We start from the raw sequence: 20,000 nt of genomic DNA on the forward strand, positions 1-20,000 counted from the left end.
TGAGTAATTAAAATATTCCAACTACTTAAAAACACAGAAATTCTGCAGAATACTTGTGGATCCAGGCACGAGCGTGTCCTCAGAGCGAGTTTTCTCCACCGCGATATCATGGATCAGCTGTGGCTGATGTTTATTAGTGTCACTAATCGGTGAACAGCGTTAGAGCCAATCACAGCCTTTTCTGTTGAGCGCCTGATCAACCATAGGCGTTTAACATCTCACTCGACAACGTTTAATATATATAATTTTTTATATTTTATATATAAATTTTTTTTTAGAAAGTTTTTTTTGGTGAATATAAAGTTTATTTATATATAAATGAATTTATATATATATATATATATATATATATATATATATATATATATATATATATATATATATATATATATATATATATATATATATATATATATGAATCACTTTTATATGAAAATCATAACAATAATGTGTTTACTCTCTCAACAAAACTATTCACATTTCTTAAATTATTGACTGACTTCAAACTTTTATAGTAGATGTAATATTTTGGTGGAGAACGTTTACCATTGTACTGTTTTGGTTATATAGTGGTAAACATGCATTCTTTGTTTCTACTTGATTTTGGACAGTATTTTAGTCTGCTAAATTGCTCTTAAATTTGCATTAAAAGATTTTACATTTCATTTTCTTAAGCGTGCAGCTACTCTTGAGACAGAAGATGGATTGCTTCATGTCATAGCGTGCGTTTAAAGTAGATCCATTACCATTTACTGCCAAAACGGTGATTTACTGAACAAACTGAACAATAAATGAGCCAATTTAAGTCGAATTTATCAGTAATTTTGCGTAATGATAAACAGACTTCGACCGAAAACTTCACAGCTGAGACTGAGGGAAATAAATTCTTCAGATAATTGTTTTCTGTTGAAATGTCTCTTCCACTTTGAGAGCATTATCCGTCAGTGACCCGTCTATGTGAAAGATTCATTCACGTCCTACTGCATGCTACAATCACAGCTCGCGTTTACACATCAAATTGTGCGGAACGTGTTAATTCAGCGAAGGTTTTGAAGTGTGCAGACCGTCTTGTAAATATTCTCCCGTTCAAAACATTCAGACAGGAATACTGATGAGGCTAATTGAGAGGTCGGGGATGAAGTAGATGTTGTTGTTGTTTTTTTTTCATGTGCGTGTGTTTATTGGCCGGAGTCATAGCTTGTGATTCTTTGACTCAGAAACGCTCTCATTACTCGAACCTCTGCTGATTTGGAATTAAATGGCAGCTGTGTCTTCTGAAAGCAAAAGAACGGCCAAGATATCTTGTCGTAAATGATGCGTCAAAACAGCTAAATCATCAGTGGTCTTAGCGTGGTATGTTTTTAGACTAATGCCACCATATGTGCGATGTTAGGCCAGCCGATGGAGGTCTTTGGGTGTCAGCTGTCCTGGCTGTGGACGGAGCAGTGCTGTCCCGTTGCTTTTGTCCCCTCTTTGAAATCAACTTCAAACACGGCCATTCAGAAAGGTAAACATGAGCAGGTGGACAAGGGGTCAATAAACTAGCTGCTGTTGTTTCCACTGTTGGTCCAATGAGTCATGGAGAAGCTGAAGAAAGAGAGATTTTCAAGAGAAGATTAAAAGAGAGTATTGAATCAAGGTTGAGATTATCTGAGAACATTCTAGTGGGTTAGAGATAACTAAGAATGTCTGCAAGAAAGTCTGAGATAATTGAGAATATTCAGGAAGGTCTAAAATTATTGAAAATGGTCAAGAAAGTCTGAGATGATTGAGCTCATTCAAGAAAACCTGAGAAGATTGAGGACATTCAAGTTGATTAGAGATAACCTAGAGCATGCAAGAAAGTCTGAAATGATTGAGAACATTTAAGAAAGGCTGAGATGATTGAGAGCATGCAAGAAGGTCTAAGATTATTGAAAATGGTCAAGAAAGTCTGAGATGATTGAGCTCATTCAAGAAAACCTGAGAAGATTGAGGACATTCAAGTTGATTAGAGATAACCTAGAGCATGCAAGAAAGTCTGAAATGATTGAGAACATTTAAAAAAGGCTGAGATGATTGAGAGCATGCAAGAAGGTCTAAAATTATTGAAAATGGTCAAGAAAGTCTGAGATGATTGAGCTCATTCAAGAAAACCTGAGAAGATTGAGGACATTCAAGTTGATTAGAGATAACCTAGAGCATGCAAGAAAGTCTGAAATGATTGAGAACATTCAAGAAAGGCTGAGATGATTGAGAACATTCAAGAAATGATTGAAATCATTCAAGAAGACCTGATATGATTAAGAACATTCAAGAAGGCCTGATATGATAGAGATCATTCAAGAAGGTCTGAGATGATTAAGAACAATCAAGAAAGTCTGAGATGACTGAGATCATTCAAAAAAAAGTCTGACAACATTCAAGAAAGTCTGAGATGATTCAGAACATTAAAGTGGGTTGGGGATAATTGAGAACAATTAAGAAGGTCTGAGAAGATTGAGAACATTCAAGAAAGTCTGAGAAGATTGAGGTCATTCTAAAAAGTCTGAGATGGTTGAGATCATTCAAGAAAGTCTCAGATGATTGGAAACATTCTCAAAGTCTGAGATGATTAAGAACATTGAAGTCTGTTAGAGAGAATTGAAAACAATCAAGAAGGTGTGAGATGATTGAGATCATTCAAGAAAATCTGAGACTATTGAGATCATTCAAGAAAATTGGAGACTATTGAGACAATTTAAGAAGGCCTGAGATCATTCAAGAAAGTTTAGGATCATTTAGAAGTAAATAAATAGTATAAAAAATAAATAGTAAAAAAATTTGATAATGTTCAAGAATACATTAGAGAAATATTAAGATTAAGTTTGACTTGAGAAGAGAAGCAATATTCAACTGTTGCAAAACATTTTATGAATACTTGTTGAAAACATTAAGATACGGTTTGACATTTTGTGACTAAAATGTAAGAACTTTCAAGGTTGGATATTTTTGGACAATCTTTAATAATACAGAAATATTTGAGGCCATTTCAGAGGAAAAGATCATTTGGGAACCATAAATTGGTCCAAATTGAGATTTGATGTGACTCAAAAGAAAGAAATGAAGTACAGTGACCTTGCAGACACATTTCAGAGGATTTAAATGTGAAAATATAAAGTTTAATTTAAATAGGATATATTCATATTCATTTGTTTGACAAATAGATTTGGTTTGTTTCCAGAAATTCTCATATGAAACGAAAGATTGATCATTCTTAATCTAAACACTAATTAGTGGAGCCTTCCTTTCTGAATGCAGGTCCTGAGTACATCTTTTATCAACACTATTATCCATCACACTAAACATGCTGTCTAGGTAGTCAGCTCACTAGTAACTGAAACAGAGCCCATGTCTATGAATCATTAGATGCTTTGTATGACATGTTTGGCTTACACATCACAAAACAATGGTGTCCATGAGTGTCAAGTGTCCTCAGAGTCTAGTGATTCAGACATGAGTAGACTGAAGGTTGAGGGTCAAAGTCAGGGTCAGCGATCTCCAGCGCTCCACAGACGGCTGTAGAAAAGCGCAGGGCTTCATGAATGCTGCAGTGTGTGTCAGCCTTTGGAAACTGATGGATTGGCTGATAAAGTCTGCGCCTCGCACCTCCAGAGAGTCCGAGCCGCTGAGAGCAGTCATTGTAGTGCTGGAGCTGTGATGTTTTCTGAAGTAACATCAGCACTCAGAAATGTGTCAGGAACTCTTTTAACCCAAGAAAGGGAAGTTTGGAGGATAAACGGTCCGGGGATTACCCGTAAGGGAAAATATGGCTATGAACTGACTTGTGATTCAGAGTTCAGTGAGTGATTCATTGCACTTATTTGTTTGATATTTACGTTTAGTAGTTTTGCAAAGCATCTGCTAAATGACTAAATTATATATTCATCTGTTTGAAGAGAAGTTTATTTGGTTTTAGAGTAAATGGTGAGCTTTACCTTGAAGTATTTTTATATATAAAACATATAAACCTTTCAAGAAGAATCTATTTCACAATCTTTTTATATCAACGCTTGTTTGATTTAACCAACAGAATATAATACTTATAGAAAATAACAAAACAATTACAGGCCATGACAGTTTAATGATTTTAATTAAACATATGTCACAATTTATGCTATTAGCAAGCCATTAACTAATAGTATTAGCCCAATAAACTGCTAATTAGCTGCTTATTAATAGTAAGGTGGAACTTGGGTTTAGGTTTAGGATTAGTGATGTATAAAAAAATAAACTTTTTAACTACACAAGTTTGGCCAGAGGAGAAATGGTCGTGCCCAACTGAGCCTGGTTCCTCTCGAAGTTTTTTCCCTTTACTTTCGTCAATTGGTGACGGTTGTTACTCGCCGCTGATGCCAATGACTTGCATGGTTCGGGACTTGTGGAGCTGTGCATTGAATGGATTTGCTCTTCAGTGTTTGGACTTTCAGCAGTGAGCGCCATCTTTCAGATGAGACATTAAACCGAGGTCCTGACTCTCTGTGGTCACTCTCTGTGGACTCCCATGGCACTTAGTAGGGGTGTAACCCTGGTGTCCTGGACAAATCCCCTTTACCAGCCCTTAACCATTATGGCCTCCCAATCATCCCCATCGAATTGGCTGTATCACTGTCTCTCCACTCCACCAATAGCTGGGATGTGGTGAGTGCACTGACGCCATTGTCCTGTGGCTGCTGTCGCATCATCCAAGTGGATGCTACACACTGGTGGCGGTGTGGAGAGACTCCCCTCATGATTGTGAAGCGCTTTGGGTGTATGGCCGTACACAATAAATGCGCAATATAAATACACATTACATTACAACTTCAGCTCTGAAAACTGGATTGACACCGTTTAAATTTACTATAATCTTATATGTTAAGCTGCTTTGACACAATCTATATTGTAAAAGCACTACAGAAATAAATATGAATTGAATTGAACTAATAAAAACTGTTAATATCGCAATAATAGGCAGATAATTGCCCAGTAATTAATTGCATGAATTGTGACCTAAACTAAAGTGTTACCAAATTTATTGTTTAATGGGGATTTTTGTGCATATATTTATTCATTTGATTGAATAGTTATTCTACTATGATTTGTGATTAAGGTCCTGTGATTAATTTGTATATTTGTGTAATGACTTGGCTAGATGGTTAAGTAATTGGACATCATTGCCATCAGTTCATATATCCATCTAGACAGACTGATCTTTAACAGCTAAAAGAGCCAATATTTTTATACTTGTAATCAGTGAATGGATTATTGGGGAATAATTGGTTTGAGAAAATAACAAGAACTGAAGGAATTAAAAACGTCACATTACAATACAGGCGAATGTCAGAGACGATGCATAAAAAAATAAATTATAGAGAAGTGTAAACAATTTAGCTTATAATGTGCTACAAGGCAGCATCACCAATAAGGTTTAACAGTATTAGTAAAAATAATAATCATAATAATAAGCATCTCTTAGCATTTAATGGTATTACTGCAGATGTGTGTTGATTTATTTGTTAGATGGAGAGAAAGAGACAGGGATAAATAGAATAAGATGGATAGAGTGAGATTGATAGTGTGAGATGAATGGAGAGAGAGTGATGGATAGATTTAGATAGAGTGAGATGGACAGTAAGAGAGAGGGATTGGTAGAAAAAGAGCGTGAGAGATAAAAAGAGAGAGGGACTGAGAGTAAGATGGATAGAAAGAGAGAAGGGTGATAGAATCAGATTGAGTTAGAAAGGGAGAAGGATTGATAGAATAAGTTAGATAGAGTTGGATGGATAGAGTGAGATGGATAGAGAAAGAAGGATGGATAGATTTAGATCAGGTTCGATGGACAGAAAGAGAGGGATTGCTAGAATAAGACACAGTTAGATGGATCTAGTGAGATGGATGGAAAGAGAGAAGGATAATAGAATCAGATCGGGTTAGAAAGGGAGAGGGATTGATAGAATAAGATAGATAGAAAGAGGGATGGATTAAATCAGATTGAGTTAGGTAAGCAGAAAAGAGAGGGATTGATAGAATAATATGGATAGAAAGAGGGATGGATTAAATCAGATTGAGTTAGGTAGGCAGAAAAGAGAGGGATTGATAGAATAAGATGGATAGAGGGAGATTGATAGTGTGAGATGAATGGAGAGAGAGTGATGAATAGATTTAGATAGAGTGAGATGGACAGAAAGATAGAGGGATTGGTAGAAAAAGAGAGTGAGATTGATAAAAAGAGAGAGGGACTGAGAGTAAGATGGATAGAAAGAGAGAAGAATGATAGAATCAGATCGAGTTAGAAAGGGAGAAGGATTGATAGAATAAGATACAGTTGGATAGTTGGAGTGAGATTGATAGAGAGAAGGATGGATAGAATCAGCTCGAGGTAGATGGACAGAAAGAGAGAGGGATGGATAGAATATGATATATAGAGTGAGATGGATAGAGAAAGAAGGATGGATAGATTTAGATCAAGTTCGATGGACAGAAAGAGTGGGATTGCTAGAATAAGACACAGTTAGATGGATCGAGTGAGATGGATAGAAAGAGAGAAGGATGATAGAATCAGATCGAGTTAGAAAGGGAGAGGGATTGATAGAATAAGATAGAGTTGGATAGATGGAGTGAGATTGATAGAAAGAGAAGTATGGATAGAATCAGCTAGAGTTAGATGGATAGAAAGAGAGAGGGATGGATAGAATATGATATATGGAGTGAGATGGATAGAGAGAAGGATGGATGGAATCAGCTCGAGGTAGATGGACAGAAAGAGAGAGGGATGGATAGAATATGATATATAGAGTGAGATGGATAGATTTAGATCAAGTTCGATGGACAGAAAGAGAGGGATTGCTAGAATAAGACACAGTTAGATGGATCGAGTGAGATGGATAGAAAGAGAGAAGGATGATAGAATCAGATCGAGTTAGAAAGGGAGAGGGATTGATAGAATAAGATAGAGTTGGATAGATGGAGTGAGATTGATAGAAAGAGAAGGATGGATAGAATCAGCTAGAGTTAGATGGATAGAATATGATATATAGAGTTAGATGGATAGAGTGAAATGGATAGAGAGAAGGATGGATAGAATCAGCTCGAGTTAGATGGATAGAATATGATATATAGAGTTAGATGGATAGAGAGAAGGATGGATAGAATCAGCTCGAGTTAGATGGATAGAATATGATATATAGAGTTAGATGGATAGAGTGAAATGGATAGAGAGAAGGACGGATAGAATCAGCTTGAGGTAGATGGACAGAAAGAGAGAGGGATTGATAGAATAAGATAGATAGAGGGATGGATTAAATCAGATTGAGTTAGGTATACAGAAAAGAGAGGGGTTGATAGAATAAGATGGATAGAGTGAGATGGATGGAAAGCGAGGGATGGATTAAATCAGATTGAGTTAGATGGACAGAAAAGAGAGGGATTGATAGAATAAGATGGATAGAGTGAGATGGATAGAAAGAGAATGATGGATAGAATCAGCTAGAGTTGGGTAGATGAGTAGAAAGGGAGAGGGATTGATGGATTTGTTTTAATCTGTTTCTTGTATTTTTGGATGTTGTTAAACTCCATAGTTTTTTCAAGTTCTATAATAAGTTTGCAGAAAAATGATCGATCCCTCATTCTCTCTTTAGGAACTATGAATCTAAAACTTTTTAGATTTTCACGAGACTCTCAGAATTCGTCATTTTGATTGCTTGTTGGCAAAATATGTCTTATTTTCCTCCATCACCGTCCTTTCAGCAGCAGCAGCAGTGCAGAAAACACTGTGATCAGATTAGTTTTCCTCTTGTTGCTACGGCCGTGTTGAGTGACCGTGTCTGTAATACAGCACAATAAGCCATTTGGACACCACTATCCTCAGCCAGAGTTCAGAGTTCATAATCATTAGCAGGCTCTTCTTTTTGTTTTTACCTGCAGGTCTGTTTCAAGCAGCACAGTGCCTCATATCAGAGAAATCCATGTGCAATGTGGATCCTGTCACCAGTGGTGTAAAGTAACAAATCAAACTACTGTAACTGAGTAGTTTCTCTCAGAAATTCTAATTTACTAAGTAGTTTTAAAAATGTCTACTTTTACTTTCCCTTGAGTACATTTTTACTGCAGTATCTGTACTTTTACTCCAGCTACTCTCCTTCATTCTGCAGTCACAACTTTATTTTTCTTGTCTGTGGGGATTAGAAAAATCAGTCCTGTGATTCCTGTCCAATCAAATCACACAATGAAGGTAAAAGGCATTATAATGAACTACTGTACCTTTAGACATTGTTGACTTATAATCACAGCAAACTGTTGGGAAACATTAAAAGTGTCCAAGAAAATGTCCAAAATCTTTACACACATGGACCCAAACTGTTTAGATGCATGTCACTAGCTATGTTTCCATCCACCTATTTTCATGCGCATTTTGGATGATAAAAAACGTATAACTGAGGAGGATAAACTTTTTATTCGATTAGAAAAGATGCGCATGAACTACGATGGAAACACTTTTACCGCACAAATTTCAGTATGCGCATTAAAAAAGGTCATGTGATGATGAAAATGTGTTTAAATGGACAAACCTGCAGGCTGAGCGCACTGTAAAACATCTGAACTGTTGTTTTGGTCATTCTAAAACGCCTTACCGTTTAAGTATTAGTGTTATAATATTATTAATGACCTCCAGAATCAACAGCGTCTGTGCTCCACGTCTCACACCTTCAAACGCCACTGCGCATTCACTTCATGTCAGGATTGCCTTCTGAGGCGCAAGTCATTTATTAGATGAAGAAAAGATTGACGCAGCTTCTCTTACCGTAGTAAATTCAGTTTTTACTGTTGATATTTGGCGCCAGATAATCAGGAAGTGACGATTTTGTTCACTTTGACTCGTTGGATGGAAACGCTTCTTTATTCGCACGTCTTTAATGCGATAATCCAGTTTTGCGCATAAAGTTCATTCGCATTTTTGGATGGAAACATAGCTACTGATAAGAAGATGACGGATGTTTACTGTTTGATGACTGTAATAACCTTAAACACCCAGCAGCCACAAGACGTCAACATAATGTTAGATTGACGTTGTACCTCAACGTTGCATTTTGTTTGGAAATGAAAATCGGTTTAACGTCAGAACCCAACATCAGGCCGACATGAATCTCCAACGTCCAACCTAAAATCAACCAAATATCAATGACTAATAAGGTTCTAGTTTGACGTTGTGTGAACGTTACCACTATGACTGTTTGATAGGGTTTGAACTGTATTCACTAGTTCAGACTTAATTGGGATCATTACGGGGCATCGGTAAGAATGCACATAATCCAGGAGTCCAGTCAGAGGTATTTAATGGGTTAATTTGAATATGCACATATGTGTGTGGTTTCTACAATAAACACAAAGGATATAAATAATCAGTTTACAATGACATGATGAATGAACATCAAATTACAGATGAAATATTAGAACAGAATATGTAGCTAAATAAATGTTTACATAATTACTGCACCCAATAAAGCATGTGGCTTCAACCCACAATAACTGCAAATTTCACTGACATTGTTTAAATAGCACTACACAATGCAGATACTGTATATATGGTATAACACTCAAACATATTTGATACTTAGTTATCAACAACTCGTTATTACAACGTTAATAAACATTCCATTGCTAGCATTAGCTCAATGCACGTGCAATGTGACATATGACACGTCCGACCGGCGAGTGCAAACCCTAACAACAATGCAAGCATGGCAGCTTCATGAACATTTATGTTGGAACTTGGAAGTAAACTTACTTTAAAAGTTACGCACCCTCATAAGCTAGGCCGTGATACATCTGGCGACTCGAATACCTCTCACGTGCCCTCTCACGAGTCCTCCGTAGCACTAAAGCGAAACTGCAAGTTGCGTCAGTCTCTGGGGGCGGGACTAAGGTATAGCTGTCAATCAATCCTAAACTACTATTAATTCCCTAAACCTTTTCAACAGTGACGTCTGTCAGACGTTGGATTTTGGTTACCATACCTGACGAATAAATGTCAGTATTTTATGTCAATATGACACTCGTTCAAGATGTTGGCTCAACGTTGGATTTTGGTCATTTTTCAACACAACCTTAAATCAACCAAATATCAACATCATTTGACATCATTAATAGTCATTAAAGTAATGTATTCCTTAGATGCTGGCTAGACAATGAATTTTGGTCACATGACATCATGACCTAAATCTAACCTAATATTAACGTCTTATGTTGTGTGCCTGCTGGGCAATAACTAAATGCACTACAGAATGTTACGTTTACACACATCCACAAATTACATATGAATAGATCAGCTTTTTACAGCGTAATACTCACTACTCACAACTCTTGAGTACTTTTGAAAGTCTACTTTAAGTCTACTCTTTACTCATACTTTGAGTAATAATTACAACAGATACTTTTACTCTACTTGCACTTCATTTTTGGGCCAGTAATGGTACTTTTACTCAAGTATGATTTTTCAGTACTCTTTCCACCACTGCCTGTCACAGAGTGATTGATTTAGGGTCTTCCTTGACTTTATGGCTTTGTTTGCGCTGCTTGTTTTTCATGGGGCTCTTAAATGGCCCCTATCTCCTCCGCAGTGCAGGGTATTGTGTTCATCTCTCTCCGAGCCTGAGCCACGTCACATTTTCCACCTGTGTGTTTATGACTCTCGCCCTGTGAGTCTGAACAACACATTCCCACAATTTATCTCTGCTTCAGTGCTCGCTCAGAATACGTCCGCATTTTAGCTGCTGCTGCTTTTTACATCTGATTTAATTCATGCTTAATGCTTTAATTCATGCTTAATGAAAATAATTCTGGAGAAAACTTAAATGACTGGATGGCTTTATTTAAATGTGGATAAAATAGCATTGGTTGTGAACACAATTTAAGGCAAGGCAAGTTTATTTATATAGCACATTTCATACACAATTGTAATTCAAAGTGCTTCACATGAACAGGAATAAAAGAGACCAGTATGAGAAAATAAAAACAACGAAAAATATAAATGATTTAAAACAGATTAAAATGTGTTAAACCGGTTTTAAAAGAATGAAAAAGAAAAAACGGACATAATAGTGCAATCTGTTGGACAAAGCACAGTGCTCGGTCAAACATTAAGGACGTTTAATACTTTTTTTGAAGACATTTATTATGTTGCTGGCTTCTATTTAAAAAAAATAGTAATCATTTTTTGCCCTCTTATCAAAGTGTCATGCAAAAAATATAACTGTTTCCACAAAAATGTGAAGCAGCATGGCTGGATTTTTTTGTTTTGTTTTCTTTACTTTCTGCCGATTTTAATACTGATATACTGTACGAACTAGATTTTTCTTTCCATTAAATTTATTTTACTGAATATGGATTGGATCTATTTAACATTCATTCAATTTTCTTCAGTTTAGTCCTTTATTTATCAAGGGTCGCCACAGCGGAATGAACCGCCAACTATTCTGGCATATGCTTTTTACGCAGAGGAAAAAGTGTCATGCAAAATATAACTGTTTCCACAAAAATGTGAAGCAGCATGGCTGGATTTTTATTTTGTTTTGTTTTCTTTACTTTCTGCCGATTTTAATACTGATATACTGTACAAGCTAGATTTTTTTTTCTCCATTAAATTTATTTTACTGAATATGGATTGTATCTATTTAACATTCATTCAGTTTTCTTCAGTTTAGTCCCTTATTTATCAGGGGTCGCCACAGCGGAACCCAGTACTGGGAACATTTAACATTCAGCTTGCTGAAATTTAAAGAGAGACACAAGACAAAAAAAATCTTAAAGTTTCTTCAAATAACATCTAATTGAACACATTTGTTTAATAAACGTAATTCAGCACATAGTATTTAAAGAATTTCTGGAAAATTAATAATTCAGAAAATTAATCTTTATGTGAAAGGAATGAAGTGCATTTTAAAAATGATTGTTTTGGAGTACACTGTAAATAATGCTGGGTTTCACACACATCCTTCATGCTGTTCCAACACAAATGGATTAGGTTAACTTAATCGTTTTTATAAAGTTCAGTTGATTGAACATAAAACAATTGAGTTGTCCCAAAAAAAACTTAATAATTGGGTTTTTTCAGCTCATTTTAAATATATACACTACCTGACAAACATCTTGTCGTCAATCCCAGTTGTAAGAGCAACAAATAGTAACTTGACTTCTAGTTGATCATTTGGAAAAGTGGCAGAAGGTCGATTTTTCATATGAATCATCTGTTGAACTACATCCCAATCATCACAAATACTGCAGAACACCTATTGGAACCTGCATGGACCCACGATTCTCAGAGAAATCAGTCAAGTTTGATGAAGGAAAAATCATGGTTTGCGGTTACATTCAGTATGGGGCGTGTGAGTGGATGACAACATCAACAGCCTGAGGTATCAAGACATTTGTGCTGCCCATTACATTATAAACCACAGGAGAGGACAAATTCTTCAGCAGGATAGCGCTCCTTCTCATACTTCAGCCTCCATATCAAAGTTCCTGAAAGCAAGGAAGGTCAAGGTGCTCCAGGATTGGCCAATCCAGTCACCAGACATGAACATTATTGAGCATGTCTGGGGTAAGATGAAGGAGGAGGCATTGAAGATGAATCCAAAGAATCTTGATGAACTCTGGGAGTCCTGCAACAACGCTTTCTTAGTCATTCCATTTTTCGGTTTGTTTAAACTACTTACTTAAAATGAGCTTAAACAACACAAATCTAGAGTTTTCTTTTGGGACATGTAATTTTTATTTATTTATATATTTTTAATGTTCAATGCACATAAAGTTGTTACATTAACTTAATTGATTTATGTTGAGACAGCATGTTTGATTAGTGTTTTAGGAATAAAGCACAATAACTTTGAATATAGTTCAGTTGTCGTGAGCTAATTGGTGTAGTTGTAAGGGAGAAGATTGTACACGTGATAAATACAGCTGATGGCGTCTGATTGCTGTGATCATATGTCACACCAGACATGCTTTGTGTTACACCAGAAAACCACAAGTGAGACTCCCTGGATCATAGTACTTGTTTTATGCAAAAACCCATCCCTTCCTTGAAAGAAAACACAAGCTTGGTGCAGGACGTAATTATGTGGCATGTTTATTTGTGGTGCCATGACTTTCAGGAATAAAATGGCGTTTGATGAAATCCCACCGGAGTTGTTGCTCCAGAATGTCAACCAAAGTTATAACCTCTAAAACACCGCCATTTCCCAGGTGTTTCTGTCAGGCCCTTGATATTGTCTGCAGGTGAAGTTGGCGTCCCATTAGGAGAGCTAGAGGTCCTTGTTCGGACACGCTTTTGACTTGTACGCTGCCAATCTGAGCATGTTAGCGTCACGCTTTTTTTTATTCAGAGTTTCAAAGCGAGCGCTGTATTTACTCAGCTGAGAGTGTTATTCAGTGGCCACAAGTGACTGTTCTGCATCCGTTTCACTTTAAGCCTTTCCTCAGGTCATTTCATTCACAGAGCAGGAGTCGAGGGAGTGTTCGGAAAAAGAAAAGCTGCTTCTGCTCACAGTCACGCAGGTCTATTCATCGCTTTTGTTTCAGAGTTTCCATGGCTAATCTTAAATTGCTTTTCCATAATTTAAAAAGGTCCTAAATTATGGAGGACCAGGACTGCCAGTTAGAAATAAAATGGAAAATCTAATTATCAACTGGATAATAAAAATATATACAAAAAAACTATTTAAATGAACAAATAATGGACAAATAAATAGATATAGATTATACATATCATATCTAGAGTGTTGTAGCTGTTTAAGAAACTTCGTAAGACTCACACTTTTAGCATTGCTTTTAACTTATGATGATCATTTTGTTTACTTTTTTTATTCTGTCTTATGGTTCATATTTTTATTGTTTTGTTGCATCTTTTTTATTGTTGTGCTGTTTCTGCTAATGTTGGTATTTTGCCTCGTTTTGTTAGTATTTTGCCTTGTAGCGCTAAGAGTCTAAGAAAAGAGCATTACAAATAAAATGTATTATTATTATTATCTGATCGAAAGTAAAAGTTATTTCCCTTTCTCAGCTGGTTGAATCAGAGGTATTTAAACCGTAATATACTTTATGTAAAATGTATTTTAAAATAAGTACATACTGTTTACTTTGAAATGTTGCTATAAATACAAACCTAGACATTATATGTGGTTATCAGAACAATGCTGTAGTTTTTTCCCTTCAATTTATTCATTTATTCATTATCCTTTGGCTTAGTCTCTATTTCAGAGGTCACCACAGTGGAATGAACTGCCAACTATTCCAGTATGTTTTACATGGCAGATGTGTTGCTGCAACCCAGTATTGGGAAACAAGTATTAAAAGTCGATAAATCAATTTAAAGAAATCTAAAGGCCTAAAAAAGTATTGAAAGTCTTCAATTATATTTTACAAGATATTCAATTTTGTATATGTTTTTGATAGCGTCATGTGTAGTTGTTAGTTTGCTTTAATTTAATCTGCAAATATTGGGAAAACAGTCGCATGCTCATTTTATTTATTTTCAATTTCTAAAATTCTAATATATGAATCAGCCAATTTACTAGTAAATATTTGGGAGTTTAAAGTTTCATTAATTCATTTAAAAGATCAGAGAATTTGTTAAAGCCTTTTAAACTGGTCTAATGATTTCTGTTTTGTATTTCTCTCTTATGAACTTTTCATGAGGGTAGTTCACTAAATAAATTCTTTTGTTCTTTGTTGCCACCTTTATGAATTATATTACATTGAAAGCAAGTTATCACAAGAGACTTTGTATTTGTGCTTAAAATGTCGCCGATGTTACTAGTTCAGACCTAAAACCTATGGAGAGTCTTAAAAAATATCTTAAAGGGTATTGAATTTGGATCTGATTCCTGTATATACCCTGCTATAGCGCATGTGTTTGGACTGTGGGGGAAACCGGACCACCTGGAGGAAACCCATGCCAACATGGGGAGAACATGCAAACTTCACACAGAAATGCCAATTGGCTCACCCAGAACTCGAACTAGCAACCTTCTTGCTGTGAGGCGACCATTGAGCCACTATGCCACTCCCTTCAATTTAGATTTTATTTTATTTTTTTTTTCTTTAGGTGGTTTTAAAAAGGTCTCAAGTTTTGAATTTACCCTTGCAGAACCCTGTTTCATGTATTCATTTAGTGAAGCGTCTCATTGTTTATTTCTCTTCTTGGTGTGTTTCAGTGGAGAATGGATGGATTCTGGAAGTCTGTGGCACGTACCGTCCCCAGAGCTCCACAAGACATGCGGATCCTGAACCCCTATTTCATACAGGAAGCCTCGTTCAGGTTAATCGGCCTTCCACACAACAATGGCCTCATGGGAAGAGGGGTGAGAAACAAACACAATAATCAATAAATCAGTCGATTCATGATATTAAAACACAGCGATTGCCATGACTGAAATCGCTTTCGTCATTTAAAAAAAATACCACAGCTTCTATATCATAGATCTCAAACTCGATTCCTGGAGGGCCTCAGCTCTGCACAGTTTTGCTCCAACCCTAATCAAACACAGCTGATCCAGCTGATCGAGGTGTTTAAGACTACTAGAGACTAATAAGGAGGTGTGAGTTGGAGCTAGCGACCCAGTGGCGCAGTAGGTAGTGCTGTCGCCGCACAGCAAGAAGGCCGCTGGTTCGAGCCTGGGCTGGGTCAGTTGGCTTTTCTGTGTGAAGTTTGCATATTCTCCCTGTGTTCGTGTGGGTTTCCTCCGGGTGCTCCTGTTTCCCCCACATTCCAAAGACATGCGGTACAGGTGAATTAAGAAGGCTAAATTTTCCATAGTGTGTGTGAATGAGTGTGGATGTTTCCCAGAGATGGGTTGTGGCTAGACGGTGATAAAACCATAAAAACATGGTGGATAAGTTGGTGGTTCATTCCGCTGTGGCGACCACAGATTAATAAAGGGACTAAGCTGAAAAGAAAATGAATGAATGAATGAGTCGGAGCTAAACTGTGCAGAGCTGTGGCCCTCCAGGAATTGAGTTTGCTCTATATGAAGACTGTTTCATAACAAAAGATAAAACATTGGCTACGTTTACATGGACATCGGTAATCGAATTACGACAATAATAAGATTAAGATGTTTACATCAGTTGCTTTTCGAATATTCTTTTCATGATCTATGTTACAGCACATAATTTGCTTAACCTCATTGTGTCACCGCGCTATCCACATTTCCTCCGGAGTTCAAGTAATTTCGGGTGTTTCATTTTTAATTTTTGACTTTAACTGCAGTTTGGCACTTTCACTTTCATTCGGGAACATTTCATGCATGCCCCCTGTGACAAACTGAGGTATTGAATGCAACTATGAACTGCTGGAAGAGTGTTGTTTTAATGGAAGTTCATACCGCACGCTGAATAAAAGAAAAAAACCTCGGCATTTCGCGATGCAGATGTCTGTGGTCTGCACTGACTTGGTAGGTGCAGAGAGTGTCAATCAGCCGTGTGGGTGTGACGTCCTACATGACGGTAATAGTTCGATTAAGGTGTTTACATGTCTGTCCTGCACTTCAAATATGCAACTAATATCAGCATACTCCACATGTCCTAATTTGATTTCTCTTTAGTTCGATTATGACTTTAATCAGATTAAATTAATCAAAATTCGCTGTTTACATGGTCGACTCGTAATCAGAGTATTGTCTTAATCGCATTAAAATCGAATTATTGGTGTCCATGTAAACACAGTCAATGTTATGTAGGTTATTTAAAGGATGACTTCTAACATTTGAACCACTGTTATCAATTCTGATTCTGGTCGATTCTCATTTTCGCGGTACAAAAACAAGCATTAAACACCATAAGCAAAAATAAACTCCACTGTAAAATTGCATTACATTTTTTTTTTTTTTGTTTTTGATCAAATCAACTTTTCTAGTCATCTCAACTTACATCATTCAAACTGCCTAAAAATATTGACACCGGCCTGTAATTTAATATTGTTAAATTATAATAAATCAAGCATTATCATGTTGAGAGGAAGTCACTTCCTTCAGCGGTATCATCATAACTATCTATCTCTCTACCGTAGAACAGGTTTTGTCGAAATTGCAGGTTACAAATTATTATTAAATAATAAAAATTTTATATAATACAAACAAAAAATAATATATGTAATTATTAATAAATATGCTAAACATTCATTCATTTTCTTTTCGGCTTAGTCTCTTTATTAATCTGGGGTTGCCACAGCGGAACCACCGACTTATCCAGCATATGTTTTACACAGCGGATACCCTTCCAGCTGCAACCCATCACCGGGAAACATCCATACACACTCATTCACACACATACACTACGGACAATTTAGCTTATTCAAGTCCCCAATAGCGCATGTGTTTGGATTTGTGGGGGAAACCGGAGCACCTGGAGGAAACCCAAGCCAGTACAAGAAGAACATGCAAACTCCACACAGAAATGCCAACTGACCCAGCCGAGGCTCGAATCAGCGACCTTCTTGCTGTGAGGCGACAGCGCTACCCACTGCACCACCCTTGCATTGTTCAAAATTACCTAAAAGTTTGACGCCGGCCTCAGGTCAGCAGTTCATTCTAATCCTGAGATCATGGTGATATAAAGTGCCAGCCCTCAAATCTCTGCCTGTTTTCCTCTGCCACCATGGAGACTTGTGTTTGAGCGGCTCAAGCTGTGATGCGTTTCCTGTGTTATCAGCATGCAGGCGGAGTGTCTGCTGCAGGATTAGCCAAGAGAGTGTCTCTCTCCGGTGATAAAACGTTCACCATCAGACTCTCTGCATCAGGTGGTGACTGGATGATCCTTCTCTGCCGATAAACACACAAACTGTCTGTGTCTGATAAAGTCAGTCACACAGTGCGTTATCTAAACTGAAGTGTGTGAGAGCAGTGCCACACTCAACTTTTCCGACCGTCCAGCCCATCAATGGCTGTGTAATCAGAAAGACAGATCTATTCATGTTGATTAATTTCACTGTGCATTATTAAAGATTATGACTTGGGTCTCTGGAATACTTGATTCTGATTGGTCAATCACAACCTTCCAATGTATGGTATGTTATTCCCTGATAACAACCGATAAACTGATAACGCAAGCTCATCCTGGTACTGCGAATCATCTAGACTACATATATGGTTGAAGTCAGAATTATTAGCCCCTGTATATTTTTTTTTCCCCAATTTCTGTATAACGGTTACACATTTCTAAACATAAAAGTTTTAATCACTAATTTCTAATAACTGATTTCTTTTATCTTGCTCTATTTCTTTATCTTGCCATGATGACAGTCAATATCATTCACTAGATATTTTTCAAGATACTAGTTAGTATTCAGCTTAAAATGACATTTAAAGGCTTAAATAGGTCAATTAGGCAAGTTAGAGTAATTAGGCAAATCTAATTTTGACTTTATATATAATATCTGTTCTGGAGAGTTTGGTTCCATTTTGCTGCTGTATAATAATAATAATAATAATAATAATAATAATAATAGGTTGTTAATAATAGTAATAATAGATGTTTTTATTTCTGCAAGCTTTATTGAAAAAGAGTAAAGTGGTTGCAGGAAGTTTTTTTTTTCATTGCATTACACTTCCATATCACCATGCTGAATGATTTCAGGGTTTTCAGATCAACAACAGCCAAAAATCCAAACAAAGCCAAAAATTGTCTAATAATTTGTCAGTTGTTCCATGCATATAGTGTGCATTAAACCTAGTGTTATTAATTACTTCAATACATTACTTCAATAATGTCTAATAATTCTATAAGTATTGATCACGTCATAATTTTTCTCAGAAAACATATTTCTAAAGGTGCTGTTGACATGAAATGTTCACCGGATGTTGGTAACAGCCAAAGAAATCCATGTATGCAAAGAAAACAAAACTAAGTAGTTTACAAATGAAGTTCTGTGTAATAAAATTAAATGGCGCAAGGAAAAAATGTATTGAACCCATGAAGAAAGAAATGTGTAGGAAGGCAGTGAAAGCCCAGACAGCAGCTGAAATCTCTCAGTAGTTCTTCAGCAGGCCTTTGCCCTTTCTCAGTGTAAATGAATATCAGCTGCTTCAATCAAACATCTACATTAGCAGGAGGATGAAGATCGACATTTCAGCAAGACAATAATCCAAAACACAGCCAAAGAGAATCTCAAATGCTTTCAGAGAAAGAAAATCAAGTTTTTTACCAAAATTTGGTTCCATGTCAACTTTAGAAGTATTATTCCCAGGAAAAAAACATGACGTGTTCAATACTATTTTCCTCACCGTATAATATATAATGTATAAAATATAATGATTCTTTTCAGTAAATTGCGATTAATAATTTATATTTCTTACCAGTTTTACTTGATAATTTAAAGCCATTTCAGTTCAGTCTCAAGAACCTCTTTTATTGTCATTTTGATTTAATTTTAAATGTTTATAAGGCACTTATTAAATACTGAAATGTTACTGAGGGTTATTACAATCATTTTGAACTTTTATATCTTCTTTTGACTCTTTTGATGAATTCTTATGATATTCTAATCAATGCAAATGAAGTTACCATATATGGTTCCTTGCCTGATAAATAGTTTATTAACTCATTTGCCAGTGTATCTCGGTTACATTAGATACTGTTAATTAATTACACATTTGTTAGAGCATTTAATAATCTATTAATTTAACAATAATTTATATAAATAAATACATCATTGTTAGTTCATCCCAAGTCAGGTCTGTTGAGTAGTAATAGATGTATCTTTTATGAAATATTTCCCATCAATTTTAAGCTTATATACATACCCAATTTTGACTAGAGGAAAAGAACACTTATCGATGTTTAATACTAAATGTGTTGTCTTTTCTCCAGAATATTCCTACATTGGGGACTGTGGCGATCACGATGGCCCTCCATAACTGTGATGAAGTGGCAGTGGCTGGGTTTGGATATGACATGAACACCCCTCATGCGCCTCTGCACTATTATGAGAAGCTGAGGATGTCTGCTAT

General features: G+C 36.2%; 1 protein-coding gene across 4 annotated transcripts in view; it reads left to right on the forward strand.

Annotated features, from left to right (window-relative positions):
- Positions 1-20,000, forward strand: part of st3gal3a (ST3 beta-galactoside alpha-2,3-sialyltransferase 3a) — an 82,600-nt gene that overhangs the window by 55,885 nt on the left and 6,715 nt on the right. For all 4 annotated transcript variants that reach the window (XM_056459364.1, XM_056459366.1, XM_056459367.1 and 1 more), the window contains 2 exons: positions 15,210-15,356; positions 19,861-20,000. The exon at positions 19,861-20,000 is cut by the window's right edge and continues 7 nt beyond it. In XM_056459364.1, the coding sequence (XP_056315339.1) occupies positions 15,210-15,356; positions 19,861-20,000 (287 nt within the window). The remainder of the gene's footprint in view (positions 1-15,209; positions 15,357-19,860) is intronic.

The sequence above is a fragment of the Danio aesculapii genome, chromosome 6 (genome assembly GCF_903798145.1).
Source record: "Danio aesculapii chromosome 6, fDanAes4.1, whole genome shotgun sequence".
NCBI lineage: Eukaryota > Metazoa > Chordata > Actinopteri > Cypriniformes > Danionidae > Danio > Danio aesculapii.